General features: G+C 40.8%; 1 protein-coding gene across 1 annotated transcript; it reads right to left on the reverse strand.

The window, feature by feature from the left end:
* On the reverse strand, positions 1–26,937 carry ubap1lb (ubiquitin associated protein 1-like b). Its single transcript, XM_060852862.1, has 6 exons — positions 26,798–26,937; positions 24,373–24,538; positions 21,646–22,401; positions 10,785–10,994; positions 2,065–2,166; positions 1–375 (listed from the first exon to the last, which is right to left on the reverse strand). The coding sequence occupies exons 1-6, from the start codon at positions 26,935–26,937 to the stop codon at positions 241–243; spliced, it is 1,509 nt and encodes a 502-aa protein (XP_060708845.1). The 3' UTR covers positions 1–240.

Below are 26,937 nucleotides of genomic sequence, written 5' to 3' on the forward strand. Positions count from 1 at the left end.
TTTTATTAGCCTTCCCTACCTGCAAATAGGCCTTTCGCTATTCATGCACTAGGACACCCAGATTCCACTGCACATCAGAGCTGTGCAATCTCTCACTATTTTGCATTAGGACAGATACATTTTCAAATACTTCACAAAAGGATAAAAATAAACAAATGCCACATCTAGGACGGTCAGGGATGAGACTGCTTAACTGTGCAATACAAAAACCACAGCAGGTAGAATCGGAACTTTTTCCAACTATCGGGCACGGGTCATAAGTTCCTCCAATGCTTTTTCTCGATGGTTGTTGTGGATGAGGAGAACTTCCTTAATATCATCGTGCTGAAAACCCATCTCATCGAACTGTGTCATTAATGTCAAAAATTCTGCTGCCTGCGTGCAAAAGGGTGCAAGAAAGGAAGAAGGAGTTAGTCAAGTTTGGCAGCAAACAAAAGGAACTTATTATCTGCTTTGGACATCTTTGTAGGACATGGTAATGAAATCCAGACAAAAGAGTAACTGTGGTGCTATCGCACAATCTAAACTGAGAACAGAAGGGACCCCAGGGAATCGTCAGGCTTTATTTTCGGGCGAGTCAGGAGCTTTCGAATATCTTAGATCTCACAATTCTGCACACTCCGGCATTATGAAGGACCTTGTTGTAAAACTTTCATCAGACCTTTTGAATTAGAAACAAATCGAGCTAGTTTTACACATTTTGCAGAATGACCACAAACTAAATATTTCCAGCTTGCTTACATTTTGGTACCACAGATTTCATTTGCAGAGAAAGACAGGAACACTTTAACTATCAGGTGGTGAGCATTTATAATTATCCTTTGTCTGAAGCATTTAAATAAGAAAATTATTTTCCACAACTGTATTTGTAAGCTAACACTCAAAGAGACTAATTTAAAGGTGAAAGACCTTGCGCTTAATTGAGATAAATCAGAACAGCAAGAAAAATGCAACATAACAAGTGCACGACAGTGTGGAAGAGTCCATAAGAGACAGAGATTAAGACACACTTGAATTTGTCTGTTCCACTGCCTTGCAAAATCAAAACAGATTAAGATATTTAGGGCTATCAGCTGGTGAATTGCAATAAGTAACTTATTCAATTCTTAATTATATTGCGATTCTGTTCATGAAAGGAGGGTGATTAACTGCACAAAATCATTAATATAATACTAGTTCAACTCAAAGCAACTGCTAAACAGGATTTATAGACTGAACACACTAAATTACTTTGATTAAAGATTATTAAACCCCATTGGATTAGTCATTTTAAATAACATTGCAGTCTCCAAAGCTGTCAGTATTAATACCAACAGATAATTGTCCATATATCTATCTATTATTTTAGTTGAAGTGTAAATTGTTTGAAATAAATAGTTAATATTTGGTTTGGTTTGTATCCTTCTTATTCTGGAGTCAGAGGTTTAAGGTTCAGATCTCATTATGAACTTGGCTAGGAAACCTGGCTATCACTTCACTGTGATAGCAAAGGAATGCTGCATCATTGAACCACTGGTAGCCATCTTAGTTCTGGGTCAGATAGTGGAATCAAATTGTACTCCAGCATACCAACTCACATAACCATGAGTTGAGTACATAATCTGAACTGAGATTTTAGTGCTCATTGTGAACCATATCCTATTTCAGGTGGATGTAAATATTTCTCCAGGCACTATTTGCAGAAAGGAAGGGAGTTCTTCTGATGTTTTGGCCAACATTCCTCCTTGAAGAACATCCACAGAAACACATTGATCTGTCCATTTATTAGTTTGCTTTTTCAGATCTTGCTGTGTGAAAATTGGTCACAACATTGCACTCATTACAATTGTGACTGCACTTTGAAAGCAATCTTTCAATTATAAAACCAGTGGCAATCTCATTAGGTTCTAACAAAATGTATATATGTAAGAAATTATAAATGTAATACAAATGTTATTGCCTCTAGAAAATTTTAGATTTACATTATTGGTAAAATATTAGACAGGTTGCATCTTCAATATGATATTTGAAGGACAGCATAAGGAAAAAAAAGTGAAAGTAAAGGAACTTTGATGAGTTTCATACCTTTTCCTCTGAATTCTGAAAGAACTCCATGGCTTCTTCGACAAGTCTTTCCTTATAGCCCTCTTTACAGAGACGGTCCCAGGCACTCAGATACTTGAGGATCTGGTATAAAATCATTACACGATTAAAGATTGAAAATAACACAAAAAAACACCCTCAACATTACTTTGTACTGTTAGACTGCAAACATCACACTATAGAAAACTCATGAACATTGGTGACTGTTTAAATAATAAAATCAGTGCAAGCATGTTGGAACAGTGTCTCAGTGGCTAGCATTACTGCCCAACAGAGCCAAGGATTGATTCCAGCTTTGGGTGACTGTGTGGAGTTTGCACATTCTCCCCGTGTCTGTGTGGGTTTCCTCCGGGTGCTCTGCTTTCCTCCCACAGTCCAAGGAAGTGTAGGTTAGGGTGGATTGGCCATGTTAAATTACACGTAGTGTCCAGGGATAGCAGGCTTGGTAGATTTAGCTTGGGAAATGTGCAGTTACAGAGATAAGGTAGTGGGTAGGCCTGGGTGAGATGCTCTTTGCAGGGTCAGTATGGACATGATGAGCCATTCCTGATGAAGAGCTTATGCTCGAAACGCTGACTCTCCTGCTCTTTAGATGCAGCATGGCCAGCTGTGCATTTTCAGCACCACACTTTTTGACTCTGATCTCCAGCATCTGCAGTCTTCACTTTCACCTCCTCAGTGGGCCAAATGGCCTACTTGCACACTCTAGGAATTCTATGAAAAAGTGCATCACTCTTATCTGTCCAATTGATCTTGTTATTTATTTCTTAAACTATTTCAGGTATTTTACTGCATGTCATTATTTGATTACAAACAATGTTCCCTCTATTTTCTTTCTTCTGCAGATACTTCTGAGTGAAGTCAATACTGTGAACCACATTGGCACACTGATCACCGTGCACAGAATGTCGGAGCAGCTGCACATGCAGCTTAGAGGGAACATTGATTATAAGTAAAGAATCAGAAGGAAATAAGAAAAATAATTTAATGTTCACTCTGATGACAAAACTAAATTGTTCAGTTTTGCTGAAAGAGCACATTTTGTCAACATTCTTTGTCTTCCATTCATCAGGACAATTTGCAAGAAATATGAATGTGACTGGAAAATAACATTCATACTGTGTGAAGTTGTATTGATTGGCTGGCAAGTGGACTCTGATTGGTAGTAATGTTGCTATAAGAATGCACAAGTTAGATGATGACTGATAGTTGACTGCAGCTTTGTTTAAACTTTTAACAAGGCAGGTTGATTCTGTTTGGTCAGGGCATTGCCCTGAGGTATGAACAAAGCAATGACTGCTTTCAATTTTGTTGATTGAAAGATCTGCAATGTTAACGTGTCCCTTCTGTCAGCAAAGAACAGAATACTTTGCATTAATATGTGCAGCTTCTAATAGGAGCTAGTTTGATGCAGTAAATTCTGTTTATCTGACACTTACGTTTGATTGTGTACTACCTCCAAGATGCACTACAGTAATTTGCCAAGGTGCCTGCGACAGACTTCCAAACCCAAAACCTACACTATCTAGATGTACTAGGACAATAGATGATGGGGACAACACCACCAACCAATTTCACTCCAACTGACAACCATCCTGATAAGAAACAATATCACCATTCCTTTATTGTTAATGAGTCAAAATTTTGGAACACCTTCCTAACAGCACTGTGGTGTCCCTATGCCTCAATGACTGCAGTTATCAAGCAGGCAGCTCACTATCACCTCCTTCAGGACAATTAGGGATGAACAATAAAAGCTGGCCTCGCCAATGACACCCAGGTTCCATAAATGACAACGTATAATAAAACCTTACATTTAGTTACTGCAATGATTTTGATTAAGTTAAAGTTAAAATACATAATATATTCTGACAGTTTCATAATTCAATAGACATAGCTAACCCTGAGTGAAATGGCCAGTCTTCAATTCATTCCAAAAAAGAAATAAAGATTTGTATTTATAGCATCTGTATAACCAATGAAGTACATTAGATGTGTGGTCACTGTTATAATATATGAAATGCAGCAACCAGTTGTGGACAGCAAGCTCCTACAAGCAACAATGTGATGGAAGAGCAGCTAATGTGTGTTTTTGATACTGATTGAGCAGAAAACTGGAGGAACTCCCCTTCCCTTCCATGAGATATTTTATGTCCATTGACTTTGCTCTCATAATTCATCCTAAAGACAGCTTCTCTTACAATGCAGCACGCCATCAGCAATGTAGTTTTTAAAAATTCATTCACAAGAGGTCTGGACATCACTGGCTAGAGCAGCATTCATTGTCCATCCTAATTGCCCAAAGAGCAGTTAAGAATCAACCACATTGCTTTGGATTTGGAGTCACGTGTAAGCCAGACCAGGTAAGGCTGGCAGTTTCCCTCCCTAAAGGGCATTGGATTCTTAATTCCAGATTTTTAAAAAATTGAATTAAATTGCACCATCTGCCGGGATTTGAATCCAGGTACATGAAATCTTGGGTCTCTAGATTAACAGGTCAGCAATAATACCATGAGGGCCACTGCCTCCCCAGACTGGCTGTGATTTCTGTATGAAGGTCCTTAAATGCATCTTGAATCCTAGGCATTATGACAAGAAGCAAGTATGCTATCACCTGAGCCATAGCCAACAAATTGCAAGAGCTTTTGGTACAGGTCTGTAATGGCCTGAATGGCAAACACCTTGCACAATAGAGAATTTAATTTCTAACATGCTTAGTGCTCATCAAAGTGAGATGTGCAGGTTGAGAGGCCAAAACTAGGTTTCTAATGAAAGTTACACAATACAAAGGTGTCATTTAAGTGCATAAATTTGTAGAAGCTTTGTGAATTCAGCAGATTTTTAAAAAATTGAATTAAATTGCACCATCTGCCAGGATTTGATCTGGAGTCACATGTAGGCCAGACCAGGTAAGGATGGCAAATTTCCTTCTCAAAAGAACATTGGTGAACCAGATGGGTTTTTCCATCAATCCAACAATGAGACTCTTAATTCCAAGGTTCCCTGTTTACTGAATTCAAATTCCACCATCATTCCACATTTCACCATTGTAATGTATTTTAAAATATATTTTAATACCATTTATTTTACATTTGTATTTTAACTAATGGCATGTGAGTTTTGATATATGTATATATGGAGTTTAATGATAAACTTGTCAATATTTCTGCAGCCATGATTTTTATGAAACCATAATGAAACAGGGGGTGCCCTTGGGGTGATAATAGGGATTTTTGTTTCTATTGTGAGAGGTTTACAAGTGGACCGAGTAACCATTAGCTTGCTTTCTGTTTCGAAGGACCATGAATTGTTTTTTGCATAGGGAAAAAAAACTCACAGCTTGGAAAACTTACGTTCGTCAGTTTGTAGATGTCCAGGTTGAAATTGATGTATGAAGCAAATTTTCATAAAGATAAAAGTTAGTTCAGAAATGTTATGAACTTGATTACCTTTATATAAGGGCAGTGGTAGAATGCTCCAGACTTGAATCCTGAACGTTTACTTAAAGTTGAGAATGTCTAAGCTCAGGTCGGATAAAGATTTAAAAAGGACATTTGGGGCAAATTTTTTTCACAGAGGGTGGTTCATCTGTGGAACAAACTGCCAGAGGAAGTGGTGTATGCAGGTATATTTACAACCTTTAAAAGACATTTGGATAAGTGCATTTATAGGAAAGGTTTCGAGGGATGTGGGCCAATTGTTGGGAGGTGGGAATAGTTTTGTTTGGAAACATGGTCAGCGTTGGACTGAAGGGTCTATTTCCATGCTGCATGACTCTATGACTATTATCGTAATCAAGGAATAGGCTACCAAACTATCACAAAAAGGACTGAAAGAGACATTTAAGTTAAAACTATTAACATGATGGAGAAACAAATTCTTTCAGGTACTTGAGTACTATAAACTGATGGGGAAAATGGGATTATGTTTTTAATGTGTGTTTTGAATTGTACTACAAATAAATAGTGTGATTTGTGTGTGCTTCAGGGAAAGACCACCTTGTTAAAATAATAAAAAAAACATAAGATAGGATCTATCAAGCTGATTCCAGTCCAGGGTTTGACTTCTCCAGTAATAATATCAACTGGACTGTAACACCCCTCGGTTTGAGCAGACAGCTTGAGAGGTTAGTTGTCATAATGTTATAACTTGGTCAGAACTGCACAGCAGCCATTGCTGCCCTCGAGCTCCTGATCCCAACGTTTAAGCTTGTGATCCCACTTGGGAAGTGATTTCCGCTTTGGGAAGCTCTGGTTTATAAATCTTCAGCTTAATTAAGAGGGCAGGGCTTGCAAATGCAGATGATCTGCCTTACTTTGTGGATTCACACAGTGTGTGACCCTGACAGCTTATCAGGAAAGTAAAATTAAATACAAAAGGAATCATGAACTTTAAATTCATTTTTAGGCTATTGGATTATTTCTTCTGTCAAAATTAATAATACGTCCCTTACTCTTTGTCATGAGCAATTTGAAATGCTTTGTCAGTGAAATCAAGGTCAAACACAAAGAGCAAATCTGAAAACTGGAGGCAGCTACAAATGATACAGCTCTCCAAGAGAAAACTATTCCTAATAGCTGAGTATTCTTTCCTCGCTCTCTAAACATCCACATTCAGAATGTCAAGAATTTCTAAGGCTGAATATTAAAGGTTCCAAACAAAAATCAACAAAGCCAAAAAATGTTTCCAGCTTAAACCTCTCTCATTATGTTTTTACTGTGGAATTAGCTGAGCTGGAATAAAATGGCATCAGTTGTAATGACTATTGCCAAGATATTTTTTCCAGTAAATTCTGTGGGATATAACAGTAAAGGTTACTAGTACTTAGCATCTTTTAGGCACAAATCAGACCACAACTTTAGGCAAATGCAGATGTGAAAATCCATAAGACACTGACTGAGATGTGCAATTCCTCTGTAAACTGTGCAAACCAGCATGTCACTGTCTGAAACCCCAGTCAAGTGCTTCAGATAGCATGAAGTTCCATTCCTGATATCATGGAAAAAGACAAACTTGCTGCAGAAATTTAGTGTTTGTTCAGTTTGAGAACCCCTTTAACAGTGTGATAAGTCTTATTTACTTCACTCAATCACTTGCCACTGAAAATACATATTTACAAGTGTGGGGTCTCATTCTTTCAGATTTTAATTGCTTTGGAGGTTTTAAAAAATGTTTTTCTTAATGTTTTCTTTCTGCCTCTTTCTTTCACTTACTTAATCCAAACTTTGGTTATCTCTCTTTATTTTGCTTTGTGTGCTTGATTTGCGATTGAGCTAACCATTCCATTGACATGATTTCTTGATTCCAATACTCCATGGTTCATTCATGGTATTCTATGTAATTAGTGAAGAAGGTACACAACTCATGGTCTTCTTCACATGGATGCCATATACCCTTGAGACAGCACCATGCTGACTGTGTCTCATGTTTACAGCAATCTCCTGTACTAACGAGTGTAGAAAGTAAATTGCCATGTTGATGGCAGGATTCATTCATTGGCTATGGTAAATTCTACGAGTAAAAAGTGAGGTCTGCAGATGCTGGAGATCAGAGCTGAAAGTGTGTTGCTGGTTAAAGCGCAGCAGGTCAGGCAGCATCCAAGGAACAGGAAATTCGACGTTTCGGGCAAAAGCCCTTCATCAGGCTTGATGAAGGGCTTTTGCCCGAAACGTCGAATTTCCTGTTCCTTGGATGCTGCCTGACCTGCTGCGCTTTAACCAGCAACACATTTTCAGCTATGGTAAATTCTAGCTGAAAATGTGTTGCTGGTCAAAGCACAGCAGGCCAGGCAGCATCTCAGGAATAGAGAATTCGACGTTTCGAACATAAGCCCTTCATCAGGAATGGTAAATTCTAGCCCATTAAGCACAGAACTTTATTTCTAACGAGCAGTGCAGAAAAAGATTAATGCTTTGTTTAATTTAGTTATGCAGTTAATTTCAAATGGCCAAATTGCAACCCAAGAATACATCAGAATTCCTTTGACAATATTTATCTGCAAGGAAACCGGCATGAATTTATTAGTTCAGAACGTTTTTATATGTATCCTGGAATTTGTTTTAAAACAATGTTGCCATTTATAAATTAGCAATTTCTGACTGCAGATATTTATAGAGTCATGCAGAAGAGATCCTTTGGCCCCTCAAATCTGTATAAACAACAATAAACCATTACCTATCTAAACTGCCCGACTTTCCAGGACTTGGACTATACCCTTGAATGTTATGATACTTCAAGTGCCCACCCAAGCACTTTTTAAAGGTGGTGATATTTCCCGCCTCAACTACCCTACAAGGTAGTGCGTTCCAGATCCTCACCACTTTCTGGGTGAAAATATTTTTCCTCAACTTCCCTCTAAACTCCCTGTCTTTCATCTTAAAATAATGGCCCCTCATTATTGTTCCTGCACCTAAGTAGAATAATTGCTTCCTGGCCACCCTGTCCATGACCCTCATAGTTTTTTTTAATCTACACACAAAAAACAGAAATTTCTGGAGAAACTCAGCACATATTGAGAGAAAGCAGATTTAACAGAACTCTGGAGAAGGGTCAGTGGCCCTGAAACGCTGGGTTTTTCCAGCAGTTTCTGTTTTTGTTTCTGATTTCCATGATCTGCAGTTCTTTGGGGTTTTTTTGTTTAATCTGCACATTTCTGGAGAGATGATTAAGGACACATTGACTCCCCGGCTTTTTGTTGAGTTTTTTGAGATTGTTCCTATTGCCACTGGAGATTTTGGACAAGTGACTTCCTTCCTTGATTAACAGGTTCAGATGGTTCTGGTCACCAGCTGGTTTGCTTCTGCTATGGTTTAAGAGAGGCGGATAGACCAACTCATGGTTTTCTCTAAGTGTCTTGCTTCTCTCTCTCCCAGAGGAAGGGATGGATCAGCCACTTATGTCCCCATTCTGCTTTCCCCAACCAAGCAAAAGGACAGGATCTAAGACGGGTACTTCAGCCCCCACATTTCCTTTCCCTCTGTGAGAATGGACCTAGGCATGACCTTTACTTTATTGGTGAAGGGCTTTTGCCCAAACCATCAATTTTCCTGGTCCTTGGATGCTGCCTGACCTGCTGTGCTTTTCCAGCACCATTTTAATCTTGACTCTGATCTCCAGCATCTGCAGTACCCATTTCTGCCGACAACCTTTACTCTGAACTGCTGGTGGAAAGGGAGTAGCCCCACTCTAGATGGAATGCTGGTTCCCTGCCTCAGCCCAGACTCGTCAGCATTCTCCAGAGGCACCCAGCTTGCTCAGTCTATTGAAAGGACAATTAAAGCCAATGAGTAGAAACCAGCTGGAATTTTCTAGTCGGTCTGTAGCCACACCCTCACTCATGGTCTCAGGAGCTACTGGGAAGCAGTCCCCTATCAGAGACAGAGGGCACTGAGGCCAGTCCTACCTGGTTACATCTTTGACAGCAGACTGTCCCATTGAGGAGCTTCACTTCCACAACTCATTTTTATTTTTTAATGCAATAAAGGTGCTCGGAGCTCTTGTGCCACACTGTTTGTATCACTGCCCCTGAGCCAGGAAACCTGGGTTCAAGTCCCACCTGCTCCAGAGATGTGCGATGACACGTCTGAACAGGTTGATTAGAATATATCTACCTTAATGGGACTGAGAGGGGTGCATCAAGTTGGGTGTGTTCTTGCTGTCTCTTACCTGCAGGTTGCACTGGCTATCCAATTTTGAAAGCTTGCAGGCCACCCTTAATTGGATGATGAGGATCCTTCCGACTGTAAAGTGGCCAATCAGCGCTCCCAAAATGCTGCATGTTCAGGACCTGCATTTGATCCAGACATTGCAGTTCCAACCCGAACTGAAAAATTCACCCCAATGATCCCCCAATGCCAAGGTGCCTCAGCGATGTTACCCAGTGCTGCCCTGCAGTTGCAAAATACTGTGGGCTGGGGAAATCCAACTCACTCAGTTCTTGCCTCTCGTCAGGCATGCTGTGTTGAAACAAAGGACTGAATTCGGTACCCCCTCCCTCCCTCATTACCAAAAACATTCAAGTGTCCCCTCCCTGAGGGTGTTGCAAAATCCAACACAACTCGAAGCTGGAATTCAAGGTCTGATGTCAGCTTGACCATTTTGTTCACCTGTGAGAGTGACCACCCTCCCAACTTGTAATAATGAACATAGAAGCTAGGAGTAGGAGTAGGCCATTTGGCCCTTTGAGCCTGCTCTGCTATTCAACTAAGTGACATGATAGCTCACTCATTAGCACTGCTGCCTCACAGCACCAGGGACCGGGTTTCGATTCCCACCTCGGGTGATGGCCAGTGTGGAGTTTGATAATTCTCCCCGTGTCTACGTGGGTTTCCTTCCCAAAGACATGCAAGTTAGGTGGATTGGCAGTGCTAAATTGTCCAGGGATGTGCAGGCTAGGTGGATTAGCCTTGGGAAATGCAGGGTTACAGAGATAGGATAGGAGGGTGTGTCTGGGTGGGATATTCTTTGCAGGATTGGTGTGGACTTGATGGGCCGAATGACCTGCTTCCACACTGTTAGGATTCGATGTCTGATCCTTGATCTGAATATCATACTCTCATTTTCTTCCCACAAACCTTGGACAGTTCGAGATTTCTGCTTGTAACACTATTTGACACTTTGGAAGTAAAAATGAAAACAAAAGTTTTATAAAGATATAAGTTTGGTATGATGTTCCGTGCTTTAACAAGGAGAGCTAAACTCACCTGCTTTCTGCTTTGTTGTCCCACATTCTGGATCGCCCAAATCACTCTGCTTATCGGATAGCCCTGTCTCATCAGTGGCTGGATGAGGTCCTGCTCTTTTTGACTCAGTGCCAGTAGTAGGTCAGCAGTAGAGTCTGGGAGAATTTTGTGGGAATATAAAGGTCTTGGAGTTGACGGAGGCGCCGGAAGGCAGGAATGCTTACTGAGGGTCTGCAAAAGAACAAATAAACATTCAAAATATCTATCAGTGCATTTCACACAGAGAACCTTTAGATCGACAAAAGAGTTTTGTTTGTTTTCATCCAGGAGAGGGCTTATTCTTTATTTAAATCTGCCTTGGTTTCACGTTTCTCTATTTTGAGTGGCCCTATCTAATATCACATCCTAGAGCCGTGGCATCACTCCCTAATGTTAGCAAAGACTTAGAAATGCAAAGAAGAGGTGAATCGACGACAGGAATTGCAAATTGTCCCAGGATCTTGGCTGAACTCGCAGTGTTTTACAGTTTTGAAACACAATTCCTCTTTCTTGTTGCATTGTCTGCAGAGAAAATTCCAACTGAGACTAAACACTTGGAGATTACTTAATAGTCAATTTGTAAGCCATTTCTCTTGCTTTTGCATTGGCACAATTGTTTAAAACAGCGCAGCGTGTTGTTAATATTTGATTTGTTTTAAAATGGGCTGTAATTAAATCAAAAGGGTGCTCAGTTGAAACTTGTCTCACTCTCTCTTCTGCATTATCAGTTGCATGATTATCATTGGACAAGGAAGATGCTGAATCCCTATACTGTGATGTGGAAGCAGGCCATTTGATCCATCAAGTTCAGACTGAACCTCCAAAGAGCATCCCATCCAGACCCACATCCCTCTCTATAACCCTGCATTTCCCATGACTAATCCAGGCAGCCTGCGCATCCTTGGACTGTGGGTGTAAAACTTATACAGACACAGGGAGAATGTGCAAATTCAACACAGACAATCACCCAAGGGTGGAATTGGACCCAGGTCCCTGGTGCTGTGAGGCTAACCACTGAGTCAAAGTGTGAATGCTTTTAATCAGTTTCACAGATGTGTGTTGTAATTGAATGCCATCTCCTGTGAAAGCAGGATTTTCAACTAAAAATAGAGATGGCTGAAAATATCCAACAGCTTTGGAGAGGGAAACAGAGGGAATGTTTCAGATCAATGTCCTTTCGTCTGAACATTGTCAAAGATGGCTTGGCAACTTTTCATAATTTGGTCCTTCTGATCATTCTATAGTCCTAATCATGTTGCATATTCTCTCGCAAAAATGGAAGTTAGCCTTCTGACTACTTGCTGCTGCCTGGAGATTAGATCCATGCCAAGCAGCTGTGACTAATGCATTAATGGATTAAAAAATAATTGGGCCAATTATTAAGGGATGTGACCCCACAAAAAGACCCACCACTGTTTTTCATCATTGTGATGAAAGTGTGAGATTTATGTTTATGCATTTCAATATTGCTTACCACATGTCTGCATTGTCTGTATGTTTAGAATGAACAATTAGCATTTAAAACTTAGAATAGCAAGTGAGATGAAATTACCCAGAGTACCTTAGGGGAACTACCCAGAGGGGTTTGGGGAAGAACTTTCCACACTGACTTTCATTTTCAGTCTGTGACTGCAAGTCATTCAAGAGCAAAGCATGCATCAAGTTGGAAGTGCTAAGTGGTTTGTTGATGGAATAAAATGACTTTGAAATAATAAAACTATCTTTGAATAAGAAGGTACAGTTACAACATTTAAAAGGCATCTGGATGGTTACTGAATAGGAAGGGTTTAGAGGGATATGGGCCAAGTGTTGGCAAAATGGGACTAGATTAGGTTAAAGTTTAAAATCCCACTACACCAGGTTATAGTCCAACAGGTTTATTTGTAAGCACTAGCTTTCGAAATACTGCCGAATCAACCACCTGATGAATAAGCAGCGCTCTAAAAGTTAGTGCTTCCAAATAAACCTGTTGGATTATAACCTGGCATTGTGGGATATTTAACTTTGCCCACCCCAGTCCAACACCGGCACCCACATGTCATGGAGTAGGTTAGGATAACTGGTCAGCATGAACGCGTTAGACCGAGGGGTCTGTTTCCGTGCTATACATCGCCATTATTTAATGTCTCTAAGGAGTTATTATTAATCGTGGCAAGAGCATTAGGATACAGTTGAAGGAAAATAACTGAAGTCAAGATTTTTAAGTTTACAAAAAAGGATTGAAGCAGTGTCAGGGATAGTACAGCACTAGAAGGAAGCTAAATCAAGGGGATTAATAATAATCACAATAATGATCATTAAGAAAGAATTACATCCAGTTCTAGCAGATGAGGTCAATTTTAATTACTTCAAACCCATCAAGTATGAAAAGAGAGAGTCTCCCTTCCTTGGAAATTAGGGTCCTGCTGTAGGTATAATACTTGATAATCTAAGAATTGCAATAACTTGAAAGGGTTCAGAAAAGATTAACAAGGATGTTGCTGGGACTGGAGGGTTTAGACCATTGGAAGATGCTGAATAGGCTGGGACAATTTTCCTTGGAGCGTTGGCGGCTAAGAGAAGTTTGTAAAATCATGAGAGGTATAGATAGGATAAGTAGACAAGGTCTTTACCCTGGGGCAGGGGAGTCCAAAACTGGGCATACGTTAGGCTGAGACGGGGAAGATTTAAAAGGGAACTCAGGGACAACTTTTTCACACAGAGGGAGGTGCGTGTATGGAATGAGCTGCCGGAGAAAGTGATGGAGACTGGCACAATTACAACATTTAAAAGGCATCTGGATGTGTATATGAATAGGAAGGGTTTAGAGGGATATGGGAAAATGCCGGCAAATAGGACTGGATTAAATTAGGATATCTGATCAGCATGGACAAGTTGGACTGAAGGGTCTGTTTCTGTGCATAATATTTGCAAGCAGTACCAAGGTGTACTGATTCCAGTACACAGCCATTGCTTATGTTCCATCTATAACATGTGCTCAGGTTTACTCGACTAAGTGTTTAAAAATCTTTGAATCAATGTTATAAAAGAATAGAGGGCTTTTCCCTTTGTTTATCTTCATTTCTCTTGTTAATAAACTTTCTTTTCATTTTATTGTTAAAACAAAGATTGCAACATTGTGCGCTTCCATTTTAGTAAAAGATCATTTCAGTAACAAAAGGTACATAACAATTATGATCTATTCAGCCCAGCTTCTGCTGTGGATCTCAATTGTGTTGTACTAACATAATTAGGCATTACCCATAACAATTGGGGCCACTAGGTCTTAATAAGTCATGTTAAAAATAACAAGTAGCAAGAGCTATTTGAATTCTGGTTTAATAGTTCATTTAACATCACAAGCTTTGAAAGGAAATGATTATCAGTGTTTATGTATTTTTATTTAATTATGCATTAATGCAAACCAATATTTTGAATTGTATGATGATTATCATGAATTGTTGACATCACACACACACTATCACTCAGTAATCTCTGGTCCCTGGCACAGTGTCTGTCCCTATTGCTCAGAAGGTAAGGGGGAAAAGGAGCAGAGCATTAGTATTGGGGACTCCATAGTTAGGGGGACAGATAGGAGGTTCTGTGGGAATGAGTGAGACTCATAGTGTGTTGCCTCTCAGGTGCCATGGTTTGTGATGCCTCTGACCGTGTTTTTGGGATCCTTCAGGGGGAGGGGGAACAGCCCAAGTTGTGGTCCACATAGGCACCAACGACATAGGTAGGAAGAGAGATGGGGATTTAAGGCAGAAATCCAGGGAGCGAGAGTAGAAGTATAGTGCTAGAACAAACAACGTTGTTATCTCTGGTTTGTTGCCTGTGCCACTTGCTAGCGAGGTGAGGAATAGAGAGAGAGGGAGAGAGGAGTTGAACACGTGGTTATAGGGATGGTGCAGGAGGGAGGATTTTGGATTCCTGGATAATTGGATCTCTTTCTGGGGTAGTGGGACTTCTAAAAACAGAATGGCCTTCACCTGAACCAGAGAGATACAATATCCGGAGGGGGAAATTTAGGTGGGTTTAAACTAATTCAGCAGGTGAATGGGAACTGAAGTTGTAGTTTGAGGGTGTACAGGAGGTTGAGAGTAGTGAAGTCAGAACTAAGGTTTTAAGATCACAAGAACTCACCGGCAGGCAAGAAGTTGGTTTGAAGTGTGGCTACTTCAGCGCCAGGAGCATCCAGAATAAAGTGGGTGAACTTGCAGCATGGGATGGTACCTGGGATTTCGATGTTGTGGCCATTTCAGAGATATGGGTAGAACAGGAACAGGAATGGTTATTGCAGTTTCCGGGATTTAGATGTTTCAGTAAGAACAGAGAAAATGTTAAAAGAGGGGGTGGTGTGGCATTGTTAGTCAAGGACAGTATTATGGTGGCAGAAAGGACATTTGAGGACTCATCTACTGAGGTAGTATGGGCTGAGATTGGAAACAGGAAAGGAGAGGGCACCCTGTTGGGAGTTTTTTTATAGGCCTCCAAATAGTTCCAGAAATGTAGAGGATAGGATAGCAAAGATGATCCTCGATAGGAGTGAGAGTGACAGGGTAGTTGTTATAGGGGATTTTAAATTTCCAAATATTGACCAAGAATACTATAGTTCAAGTACTTTAGATGGGTCAGTTTTTGTCCAATGTGTATAGGAGGGTTTCCTGACACGGTCTAGACAGGCCAACAAGGGGCGGGCCAGATTCGATTTGGTATTGGGTAATGAACCCAGCCAGGTGTTAGATTTGGAGGTAGGTAAGCACTTTGATGATAGTGACCACAATTTGGTTATGTTTACTTTAGTGATGGAAAGGGATAGGTATATACCGCAGGGCAAGGGTTATAACTGGGGGAAAGGCAATTACGATGCAATTAGGCAAGATTTAGGATGCATAAGATGGGGAAGAAAACTGCAGGGGGTGGGCACATTTGAAATGTGGAGCTTATTCAAGTGGGTCCTTGGTAAGTGTATACCTGTCAGGCAGGGAGGAAATTGTTGAGTGCGGGAACCGTGGTTTACTAAGGAAGTTAAATCTCTTGTCAGGAGGAAGAAGGCTTATGTTAAATAAACGAATGACTAGAGTAAAGTTAGGGACAATCAAGGATAGTAGTGGGAAATTGTGCATGGAGTCAGAGGTGACAGGGGAAGCGCTAAATGAATACTTTTTGTCAGTATTCACACTAGAAAAAGACAATATGTTTGAGGAGAATACTGAAATATAGGCTACTAGACTAGATGGGATGAAGGTTCACAAGGAGGAGGTGTTGCCAATTCTGGAAAGTGTAAAAATAGGTAAGTCCCCAGGCTGGATGGGATTTATCCTCAGATTCTCTGGGAAGCCATGGAGGAGATTGCTGAGCCTTTGGCTTTAATCTTTATGACATCATTGTCTGTAGGAATAGTGCCAGAAGACTGGAGGATAGCAAGTGTTGTTCCATTGTTCAAAAAGGGAAGTAGAGACAACCCTAGAAATTATAGACCTGTGAGCCTTACTTTAGTTGTGGGTAAAGTGTTGGAAAGCATTACAAGAGATATGATTTATAATCGGCTAGAAAGGAATAAGTTGATTAGGGATAGTCAACACAGTTTTGTGAAGGGTAGGTCGTGCCTTACAAACCTTGCTGAGTTCTTTGACAAGGTCACCAAACAGGTGGATGAGGGTAAAGCAGTTGATGTGGTGTATATGGATTTCAGTAAGGCATTTGATCAGGTTCCCCATGGTTGGCTATTGCACAAAACACAGAGGCATGGGATTGAGGGTGGTTTAGCGGTTTGGATCAGAAATTGGCTAGCTGAAAGAAGACAGAGGGTGATGGTTGATGGGAAATATTTATCCCGGACAGTTCAGTTACTAGTGTTATACTGCAAGGATCTGTTTTGGGGCCACTGTTGTTTGTCATTTTGAGAAATGATCTGGATGAGGGCGTAGAAGAATGGGTTAGTAAATTTGCAGATGACACTAAGGTCAGTGGAGTTGTGGATAGTGACGAAGGAAGTTGAAAGTTACAGAGGGACATGGATAAGCTGCAGAGCTGCGCTGAGAGGTGGCAAATAGAGTTTAATGCAGGAAAGTGTGAGGTGATTCACTTTGGAAGAAGTAATAGGAATGCAGAGTACTGGGCTAATGATAAAATTCTTGGTAATGTAGATGAGCAGAGAGATCTCAGTACATAGATCTAATTGCCACACAGGTTGATAGGGTTGTTAAGAAGCATATGATGTGTTAGTTTTTATTGGTAGAGGGATTAAGTTTCAGAACCATGAGGTAATGCTGCAGCTATACAAAACTCTGGTGCGGCCATACTTGGAGTATTGTGTACAGTTCTGGTCACCACATTATAAGAAGGATGTGGAAGCTTTGGAAAGCGTTCAGAGGAGATTTACTAGGATGTTGCCTGGTATGGAGGAAAGGTCTTACGAAGAAAGGCTGAGGGACTTGAGGCTGGTTTCATTAGAGAGAAGGTTGAGAGGTGACTTAATTGAAACATGTAAGATAATCAGAGGGTTAGATAGGTTTGGACAGTGAGAGCCTATTTCCTTGGATGGTGATGGCTAGCATGAGGGGACATAGCTTTAAATTGAGGGGTGATAGATATAGGACAGATGTCTGAGGTAGTTTCTTTACTCAGAGAGTAGTAGAGGTGTGGAACGCATTGCCTGCAATATTAGTAGATTCGCCAACTTTAAGGGCATTTAACTGGTCATTGGGTAGGCATATGAACGAGAGTGGAATAGTGTAGGTTAGATGTACTTCAGATTGGATTCACAGGTCAGCGCAACATCGAGGGCCGAACGGCCTGTACTGTGCTGTAATATTCTATGGTCTATGTTCTAATTTGGCCTCAACATTAACCCTGCGGGGTCAGATTACTGTATAATGATTTATAAGCAGCTGGGGATTTATAGAAGTCAGTCACAAATCGATTGTTCCCTTTCTTCTCTGTTTCCCAGTGAAGATAGACCAATTTCAACTTCATACTTTTCAATCAAACTAAACATCCACTAAGGCTCACTCTCCATCTTTGACATTCACACCCTGCAGTTTCAAACTGCTGCTTCAAGGTCAGCAGTTTAGAGAGGCAACTGGGAACATGGAAACCTGTTCATAAAGATCCTTTCCAATACCGAGTCAGCAGAGTCTGTCGTGAAGAGCTGCAAGAAAGTAATGCTGTACTTGTGGGCAAATTGTGAACTTAGAAGCTCAGCCCCTCCAGAACACAATGGAGCAATACGAGAAGTAGTAGTAATTAACAAAGTTTCCCTTGAGTATTGCTGCAAAAGGAGACATTTTATTAAAGCTTTCCATTTTGCCCTCTTCAGGACATTTGCAAGAATCCCAAGGAAAAGGAGAGTAACATTTAATACCATATAAGAAGAGAATGCTGATTGGTTGGCAAGCTGGCTCTGGAAGCATTGACATTGGAGAATATGCCAGTTAGATGATGATTGACAATTAATGGCAAGGTTTTGCTTAAATTTAAACCAAGGATAGACTCTGATTGGGCAGACCTTGCTCTAAGGGATGAAAAAGAGATTGATGTTGACTATTTTGTTTAGCTGAAACAGGAGCAATATGTGAGAACACATTTTTGTCAGCTAAGCAAATTCCCATGGTCCTGTATATACTACATGAGGCATCTAATACATGGCAGAGTCTTTTCATTACTTTGAGAATTTTTTTTCCAGCAGTGCTCAATATCCTGAAATACCAACTGACTATCTGAAGTTTTTCTTATTGTTCAAGCATTTTCTCCACTGGGTCTGCCTGACCAAGCAGTTTCCAAAGCTGCTCTGGACCAGCCATCAGGAGGCAGGTCAAAGCATCCCAGAATAATTAACTCCTTGTTTACTTCCAGTTGCTGCAGGGAAGCCTACTTGCGGAATGCTTCAGAGAACATCTCCAGGATACACACATGAAACAACCCCACCTCCCCGTGGCCGAACACTTTAACTCCCCCTCCCATTCCCGTAAGCACATGCAGGTCCTCGGCCTCCTCCATCGCCAAACCCTTCCCATCTGACACCTGGAGGAAGAACACCACATCTTCCACCTTGGGACCCTCCAACCACATGGGATCAATGTTGATTTCACCAGTTTACTCATTTTCCTTCCCCCCACCTTATCCCAGTTCCAATCTTCCAACTCGGCACCACCCTCTAGACCTTCCCTATCTGTCCATCTTCCTTCCTACCTATCCGCTCCACCCTCCTTTCCGACCTATCATCATCACGCCCCCACCTTCATCAACCTATTGCATTCTCAGCTACCTTCCCCTCCAACCCCACCCCACTCCCATTTACCTCCCAGCCCTCTTGGCCAACAAGCCTCATTCCTAATGCCCGAAATGTTGATTTTCCTCCTCAGATGCTGCCTGACCTGCTGTGCTTTTCCGGCACCACACTCTCAACTCTGATCTTCAGCATCTGCAGTCCTCACTTTCTCCAAGTATTTACTCTGGTCTGGTTCTTTCAAAGCTGAGGTTGTCGTCTCCAATTTTGAAGTATGATGGGTTGATAACTCCATTTTGCAATAATAATGTTAACATTTTGTTAAAAATTCTTGTGGGAATTTAGTAGCCTGTGGAGCAGATACAATTTATACTTGACTGTACCCTGGCCAACTCTTTTGAATGTATAATTATTTATTTGGCTGTCATCCCAACTGGAAAGACATGAATGTACAAGCAATTGTGTTGTAAAGGTGATGTGATTGAAAATGGATATTAGCAGCTTATAAACTACAAAAGAATCTCAAGAGGCTTTCTCGGGATTGTGTATGTGATGCAGAAGAATAAAGCATTGAGATGTCACAGTTCTTAACACAACATGAAACAATCGTAATCATAATCAGAACTCGAAGATGGTAAGAAAGTGTGTGATGAACATGTTGAGATGTAAACAGAACAATCTGGATCTTTTTATTAACTGACCTGACTTTTACCAACTGTGTAGCAAGGATGAAAATGTGATCCTGTTAGCTGAGTTTGAGAAGTTGATTTGAATTATTATCTAAGTATCCGGGCTCAACATTTTAGTGTCCTTTTCAGCAAAATGTCATTTGTAAGTTCAAATAATGGAATGGTTCCAGCTCAGGAGGATGACATTTGACCCATCAAGCCATTGATGGATGGCTCATTTGCAAGAGAAATTTAGCTCATCGCACTCTCTGAGCCATTCCCAGCAGATATGCAATTTTTCTCCCCTTTAGCTTCTTTTTGAAAGCCATGATTGAATTGACATCCACCACCTTTTCAGACTGCATTCCAGATCACTATGGAAACATGTTTTCCCTTGTGTTTCCTGATCACCTTCAATTGATATCTTGTAATTTTTGACCCTTCCTCCAATGGGAATGGTTTCTCTGTAATCTGCCTAAATTTTCCGAATTATGAACACCTTCAATCTAATCTTCTTCACTCTCAGATGAACAGCTAGAGATTCTCTGATCTATTGATATAACTGAAGTCCTCTTTCCTGCAACCATTCCTGTAAATACTTTCTGCATCCTCTTTCAAAGCTGTCATATCCTTCCTAAAATGCATTGTCCAGAATTGGGCACCGTATTTCAGTTTAAACCAAACCAGTGTTTTGCAAAGATTAGATTCACCTACAGTGTGGAAACAGGCCTTTCAGCCCAATAAGTCCGCACCAACCCTCCGAAGAGTAACCCACCCAGACCCATTTCCCTCTGACTAATGCACCTAACACTATGGGCAATTTAGCATGGCCAATTCACTTGGTCTGCGGGAGGAACCCGGACCACCCAGAGGAAACACACGCAGACACGGGGAGAATGTGCAAACTCTAGACAGTCACGTGAGGCTGGAATCGAATATGGGTCCCTGGCACTGGGCCACTGTGCTGCCTGTTTATCATTATTTCCTTAGGAGTGACATTGTCCCATAGATCAAACAGATAGGGAATGATGCTTCCAGTTGCACTGGGAAGAAGCAAACAAGTTTTACCAAGAGAAGATTTTTGTTTAGAGAGATCACAGTGTATTGGTTTAAAAATTAATCCAGTTAGCTCAGTATTATAGCATCAACCAGAGAAATGTAGGACACTGCTTCCAATTCATTCTTCCCCCTATTTCTATCCTAAATCTTACATCAATAGAGACACCAATCAAAGATACTTGCTGTTGTTGGGCAGAGGGGTGAAACTAGTGAACAACTTCACATTTCTCAGGTGCTTCCTGCCATTGAGCTTTGAGACAAATTCCCTTCGACACTGGAGTAGAATATTCAATTTGATTGTTGATCCTCACCCAGGGTTAATTACCAGATATATCCTGATGAATTTACGGATACATTAATTAAGATAATCAACTTTAAATATATTTTTTATTCACATATGTCTTTTTTGTTCACTTGCTCCAAGGGGTGATCATAAGTAAGCAGATATCAATTGCTAAAGATGCACTGATAGTGTCTTGGCAATAATTGGTTCAGAACCAAATGATCCCTGAAGTGCAATTTCATCAACGGGTTAGCAATAAGATTTCCAATGCCCCCCACTTATCATCAGAAGAGAAATTGCATTCCTCTCTTCACAATCATTGGGCATTCTCAAACATACCAGATTTTGTGACTGAGAAATATTTTCTTATTCTTTTCTGGGGATCCATCCCTAATTACCCTTGAACTGAATGACTTTTGATACCAATAAAAAATTAAACATGTTGGTATGAGCCTGGAGTCACATGTAGGTCATACCAGGTAAGGACTGCAGATTTCCTACTCTGAAGACTACTAACGAAGTAACTAATATAACTATATTGTATCTAACCTTCCATAGAAGAATGACCTCAAGCAGGATAATGCCACGTTGCGGTTGCAAAAAGATGTCACTGATTCTTACCGAAAGCGGTGATTTGTGTTTTCTGAGTGGAATTCTTGCTCTGAACATCAACGACCTTTCCAGGTGACATCGTGCAGATGATAATGGTGGACTTCCAATCATAATTTGCTCTGAGTTCATATTCTTCCCATTTCTATTGTTTTGGTGCTGACAGAGAGATTTTCTACAAAGTTTTCTTGGTGTATGTCCCTGTGACCAGCTTGATCCAAGCCTCTGAACATCTTCCTCATCATCGGCATTGTTGCAACGAGGAGACGACCTATGGCTAGAGATATGAGGGAGTCGGGTTAAGCTGGCACTAAGACATCTCTCACACTGTCGGCTTCTGGAAGGGCTATCCAAACAGAAAGGGGATGAGGCTGGTCTCCCATCTAGCAATCTGGAATGAAGATTAAATTTGTTCCTGAGATGTGGCACTGAAGGAAACCTCTGCTTTTCGTTTTCATCAGAGGATGAGAGCTCATCATCCTCCGAGTATCCATCGTCACTTTCGGAGTCTGACTTGTATACAGGTTTAGAGCGAACATATTTAATGTCTGTCACACTGAAACTTCTGAACCTCTTGGTCTGCAAAATCATGTGGTCATTTTGAACTTTAGCATGCTGGGAATTATTATTCATGTCACCTTTATCCTCTTCCTCAAGATCGGAAAATGCGAGCCAAAATGGTGGACATGTTGGTGTAAGCCTTGGAGGCTCTCGTAGGGAACAGTCTCGCAGCCATTCTAGAACCTTCTTTTCCAGAGTAAAATCGTACTGCAAGAGATAGCAAATTAAATTAGTCAAAAACAATGTAGTAGCTGTGCTAAAGACATTAGGGTTGAATTTCCACAAAGATTCTTCTGATCATCTGGTTTGTCCTTCTTCTCTGGGACCACTGTGAATCAGCTGCTAAAGTAACAATGGAAATAGGGCAGAACTCTGGAAATTAATAGCAATAGTTCAGAATTTAATTCATGTTCTTACATAACAAACATACCATGGGAGTATCTTTAAATGAGAATGCCTATGTTAATAATTTGATGATGCCTTAGGATGATGGGACTCTGATTCAGCAGGCACATGCTGTCAACACTGAGAGGAAATGTCATTATTTTTACTAACCAGCTCTACAGCGGAGATCAGTGTTCTGTAACGTAGTGTGTAAACAAAAGAGTTTGTTGGAGTTCCTCAGAGTCAGTCTTGGATAATGCAGAGACTGTGATGTAGCACGTGAAGAATACAGACAGTACAGTCTAAGGAAGCAATCTTTTGATTCAGCAGGAAAGGAAGAACCCAAGTCTCAAACCTAGAGTATAAAGCAATTCTGGTCTCCTTCCTATCGGAAAGATGTTGTGAAACTTGAAAGGGTTCAGAAAATATTTACAAGGATGTTGCCAGGGTTGGAGGATTTGAGCTATAGGGAGAGGCTGAACAGGCTGGAGCTGTTTTCCCTGGAGCGTCGGAGGCTGAGGGGTGACCTTACAGAGGTTTACAAAATTATGAGGTGCATGGATAGGATAAACAGACAAAATCTTTTCCTTGGGGTCAGGGAGTCCAGAACTAGAGGGCATCGGTTTAGGGTGAGAGGGGAAAGATACAAAAGAGACCTAAAGGGCAACTTTTTCACGCAGAGGGTGGTATATGTATGGAATGAGCTGCCAGAGGATGTGGTGGAGGCTGGTACAATTGCAACATTTAAGAGGCGTTTGGATGGATATATGAATAGGAAGGGTTTGGAGGGATATGGGCCTGGTGCTGACAGGTGGGACTAGATTGGGTTGGGATACCTGGTCAGCATGGAAGGGTTGGACCGAAGGGTCTGTTTCCATGCTGTACATCTCTATGACTCTATAACAGAAGTAGGCCATTTGACCCATCGAGTCTGCTCTGCATTTAATGAGATCATGGCTGATTTGATCATCTTGAGCCCCACTTGTCTGCCTTTCCCCATAATCCCTGATTACTTTACTGATTAAGAATATGTTTGTCTCAGATCCCACAGATTGACTACCCACTGAGGGAAGAAAATCCTCCTTATCTCTTTCATAACTGGATTATTCTGAAGTTATGTCCTTTGGTCCTACAGTCCCCTACAAAGGGAAACAATATTAGATTACTTACAGTGTGGAAGCAGGCTCTTCGGCCCAACAAGTCCACACCGACCCACTGAAGCGCAACTCACCCATACCCCTACATTTACCCCTTACCTAACACTATGGGCAATTTAGCATGGCCAATTCACCTGACCCGCACATCTTTGGACTGTGGGAGGAAACCAGAGCACCCAGAGGAAACCCACGCAGACAAGGGGAGAATGTGCAAACTCCACACAGTCAGTCGCCTGAGGCGGGAATTGAACCCGGGTCTCTGGCGCTGTGAGGCAGCAGTGCTAACCACTGTACCACCATGCTGCCCATATCTCAGCTATCATCCTGTTGAGCCTTCTAAGAATCTTCCATGTTTTAATAAGATGCCTCTCATTTATAATTGCTAAAGGGGTTATATGACAGCAAGACTATAATGCTACCACACGTGGGATTTTGCAGTGCAGCTGCTTTATTCAAAAAAGGAAATTTTCTTTTTGGCTGTGATTCAAGTTTTACCAATCTGTGAGATTTTTCTTTTTGAGCAGGAATGGCATCCAGAATTGCACTCAAGGCCTTGCAGCTTCTCCAGACCAATCCAGTACTGACTCACCATTTGCACAGATTATTGATATGAGCAGCTCACGAAACAAGTGCTCACTGTGTTAGCCAGCACCTTTTGGTGTAGTCCTTTTTTCCCTCTGGTCTTAGTGTAAATGTAATGTCTGCTGTGGCATTGTCCTGTGGTTTTCAGGTTTGCATTACAGTCTTCATTCTTTAAGGAAAAATCACCATTGATCACCATGTCATATTCTTGAGTTGTATTCCTTAAAACAGAAATAGCACTCCAAAATTCTTGAAAAATTTGAGAGTCATCTTCAAATCCCAGAACCTCTTCTGCAATTTAAAGAGCCGTTTCTCTCACTTTTAATTTAATCAACCACAAGTCATCAAAATTAAACAAATTGCCTCACCTACATTTGATTTAAAGATATAGGACACTAACCTGCAAGTGTTTAAATCTGCTGGGAGTTTTGTACCCCCAAATGTATTCAAATCTGTCTAAACCAGTTCAAATCACAGACTTGAGCTCCCAAACTGTTACAACATGGGGCAAACTCTCCATGCTTAATTTAAAACCAGCAACACAGAAGAGATTTATCCCATGCAGTAATCTGTAAAGATTCAAGTGGCCAAGAACTATGTAAAGTAAAAATTAACAACTTTATTTCCTTAAGTACAACAGAGTAAAACTAACAACTATTTACTATTCCTCATTCTAACCTATCTGTTACCTTCCCTTCTAAAGTACTAGTCCGATAAAACTCCCAATTAAGATTTACAAAACAACGTCTTATCTCAAAACCAGGCAGCTTTAGGTTCTTGTCTTTGGGTCTTCCTGTGTGTTCTTTTCTCCTTGTTAGCAATTTCTGCATCACCAGTTACTGACTGAAAAGGTACTTTTAAAAGAGTTTTTTTTCAAGCAGTCTGTTACATGTTAGGACTTTGCAGTTCTCCTCCAACTTGTGGTTGAAGGGCAGCACGGTGGCACAGTGGTTAGCACTGCTGCCTCACAGCGCCAGAGACCTGGGTTCAATTCTTGCCTCAGGCGACTGACTGTGTGGAGTTTGCACCTTCTCCCTGTGTCTGCGTGGGTTTCCTCCGGGTGCTCCGGTTTCCTCCCACAGTCCAAAGATGTGCGGGTCAGGTGAATTGGCCATGCTAAATTGCCCGTAGTGTTAGGTAATGGGGTAAATGTATGGGTATGGGTGGGTTGCGCTTCGGCGGGTCGGTGTGGACTTGTTGGGCCGAAGGGCCTGTTTCCACACTGTAAGTAATCTAATCTAATCTAATCTCTTAACTGTTCAATTCTCTCTCCCCCCCAATCCACCCCCCCCCGGTCTTCTACCCCAGAGCATCGGATTGTGTCACTGGCTTTTAACATTGTCAATATATTCAATTCAAACCTAATTGGAAACTTTTTCGGGGTATAATTTAAACTGATTGGCTGAATTCGAATTTGGTTTTGCCTCCAGGCAACGAACAAATTGAGTTGTTTGAGCCAGTGTTACATCGTTGTCTCATTGAGAACACCTGGTGCTGTGTCCCGTAGTTCTGCTGCTTTCAACTCTCTTAAAGGTACACCCACATCTTCATAACACAATGACCTGAAGTTGGAGTACTATTAGTTACTGACTTAACACACAAACATTAGGCCTGATTAATTCAGAAGTTGGCGATCCTTTAATGATAAGATTACTGATTATTACTATGAAACAAGCACTCTTAACCTGAAAATTTAAGTTCAAAATTGTGGACCTCTGTTCTTTCTGAAGTTAGTTTCTGCTTAAGATGTGACAATTAAACGAAAATATTTTCTTTTACCTTTTCTGACTGCATCTTTCTCTTAGTCCCATACATCTTTCTGAGCTTTATTTCACTTTCTATGCATGATTTTAAATTTAATTACTAAAAAAAACTAATTTACGTTATGCTTTCACCATTTGGACATTCTGTGTCTCAATGAAGATCCTTCAGTCTGAGATGTTGAGGACTCTTGCTGTTTGTTCCCTGCTCAGAGACATCTTTGATTGCCTGTAGATAATACAACACTCAATCAGATGCCAAGTTAGATCAAATTCTCCCCAAATGTCTGAAGCTTTATAAGCACTTGTTAGCGAGATGTACAGCACTGGCCCTTCATCATTAACTACAAATTCCAAACCACTTCATATTGATTATCATTGAAAAGACTTTCAGACTTCATAGTAACAAAAGACCTGGAAGATATTGGAGCATATACTCCTGTTATTAAAGTTGTATAAAAAAGGGAGGAAAATGGGCAAAAGCAAGGAAAATGTCAGGGAAATCTGTTAAAAGGTAAGCTTCAAAAAAACTCTCCTTAAAGAATTCAAACTGAGATAGCAAATGGGTCCAGTGGCATCTACTTTATGAGACAGAAAGTTTCAAAGTATCCTTTCCCATAACAACAAAATGAATTTAAAAAATAACTCACTATCAATTGCTAAAAACATGAAAGTAAGAATTCTGAAGTGAAATCATTTCCAAATCCGGAGTTGATTTACCTCTTAACTATGTACACAATAAACTGGAATGTAAGCAAGGCCAAATAATCGTTAAGGCTGTTATTATACGGAAAGATCACTTCAAACAGCAAATGTTGGCAACTCATCATCTCAGTGCTGCTAGATGGATCCAGGTTCAT

The sequence above is a fragment of the Hemiscyllium ocellatum genome, chromosome 39 (genome assembly GCF_020745735.1).
Source record: "Hemiscyllium ocellatum isolate sHemOce1 chromosome 39, sHemOce1.pat.X.cur, whole genome shotgun sequence".
NCBI classification, from domain to species: domain Eukaryota; kingdom Metazoa; phylum Chordata; class Chondrichthyes; order Orectolobiformes; family Hemiscylliidae; genus Hemiscyllium; species Hemiscyllium ocellatum.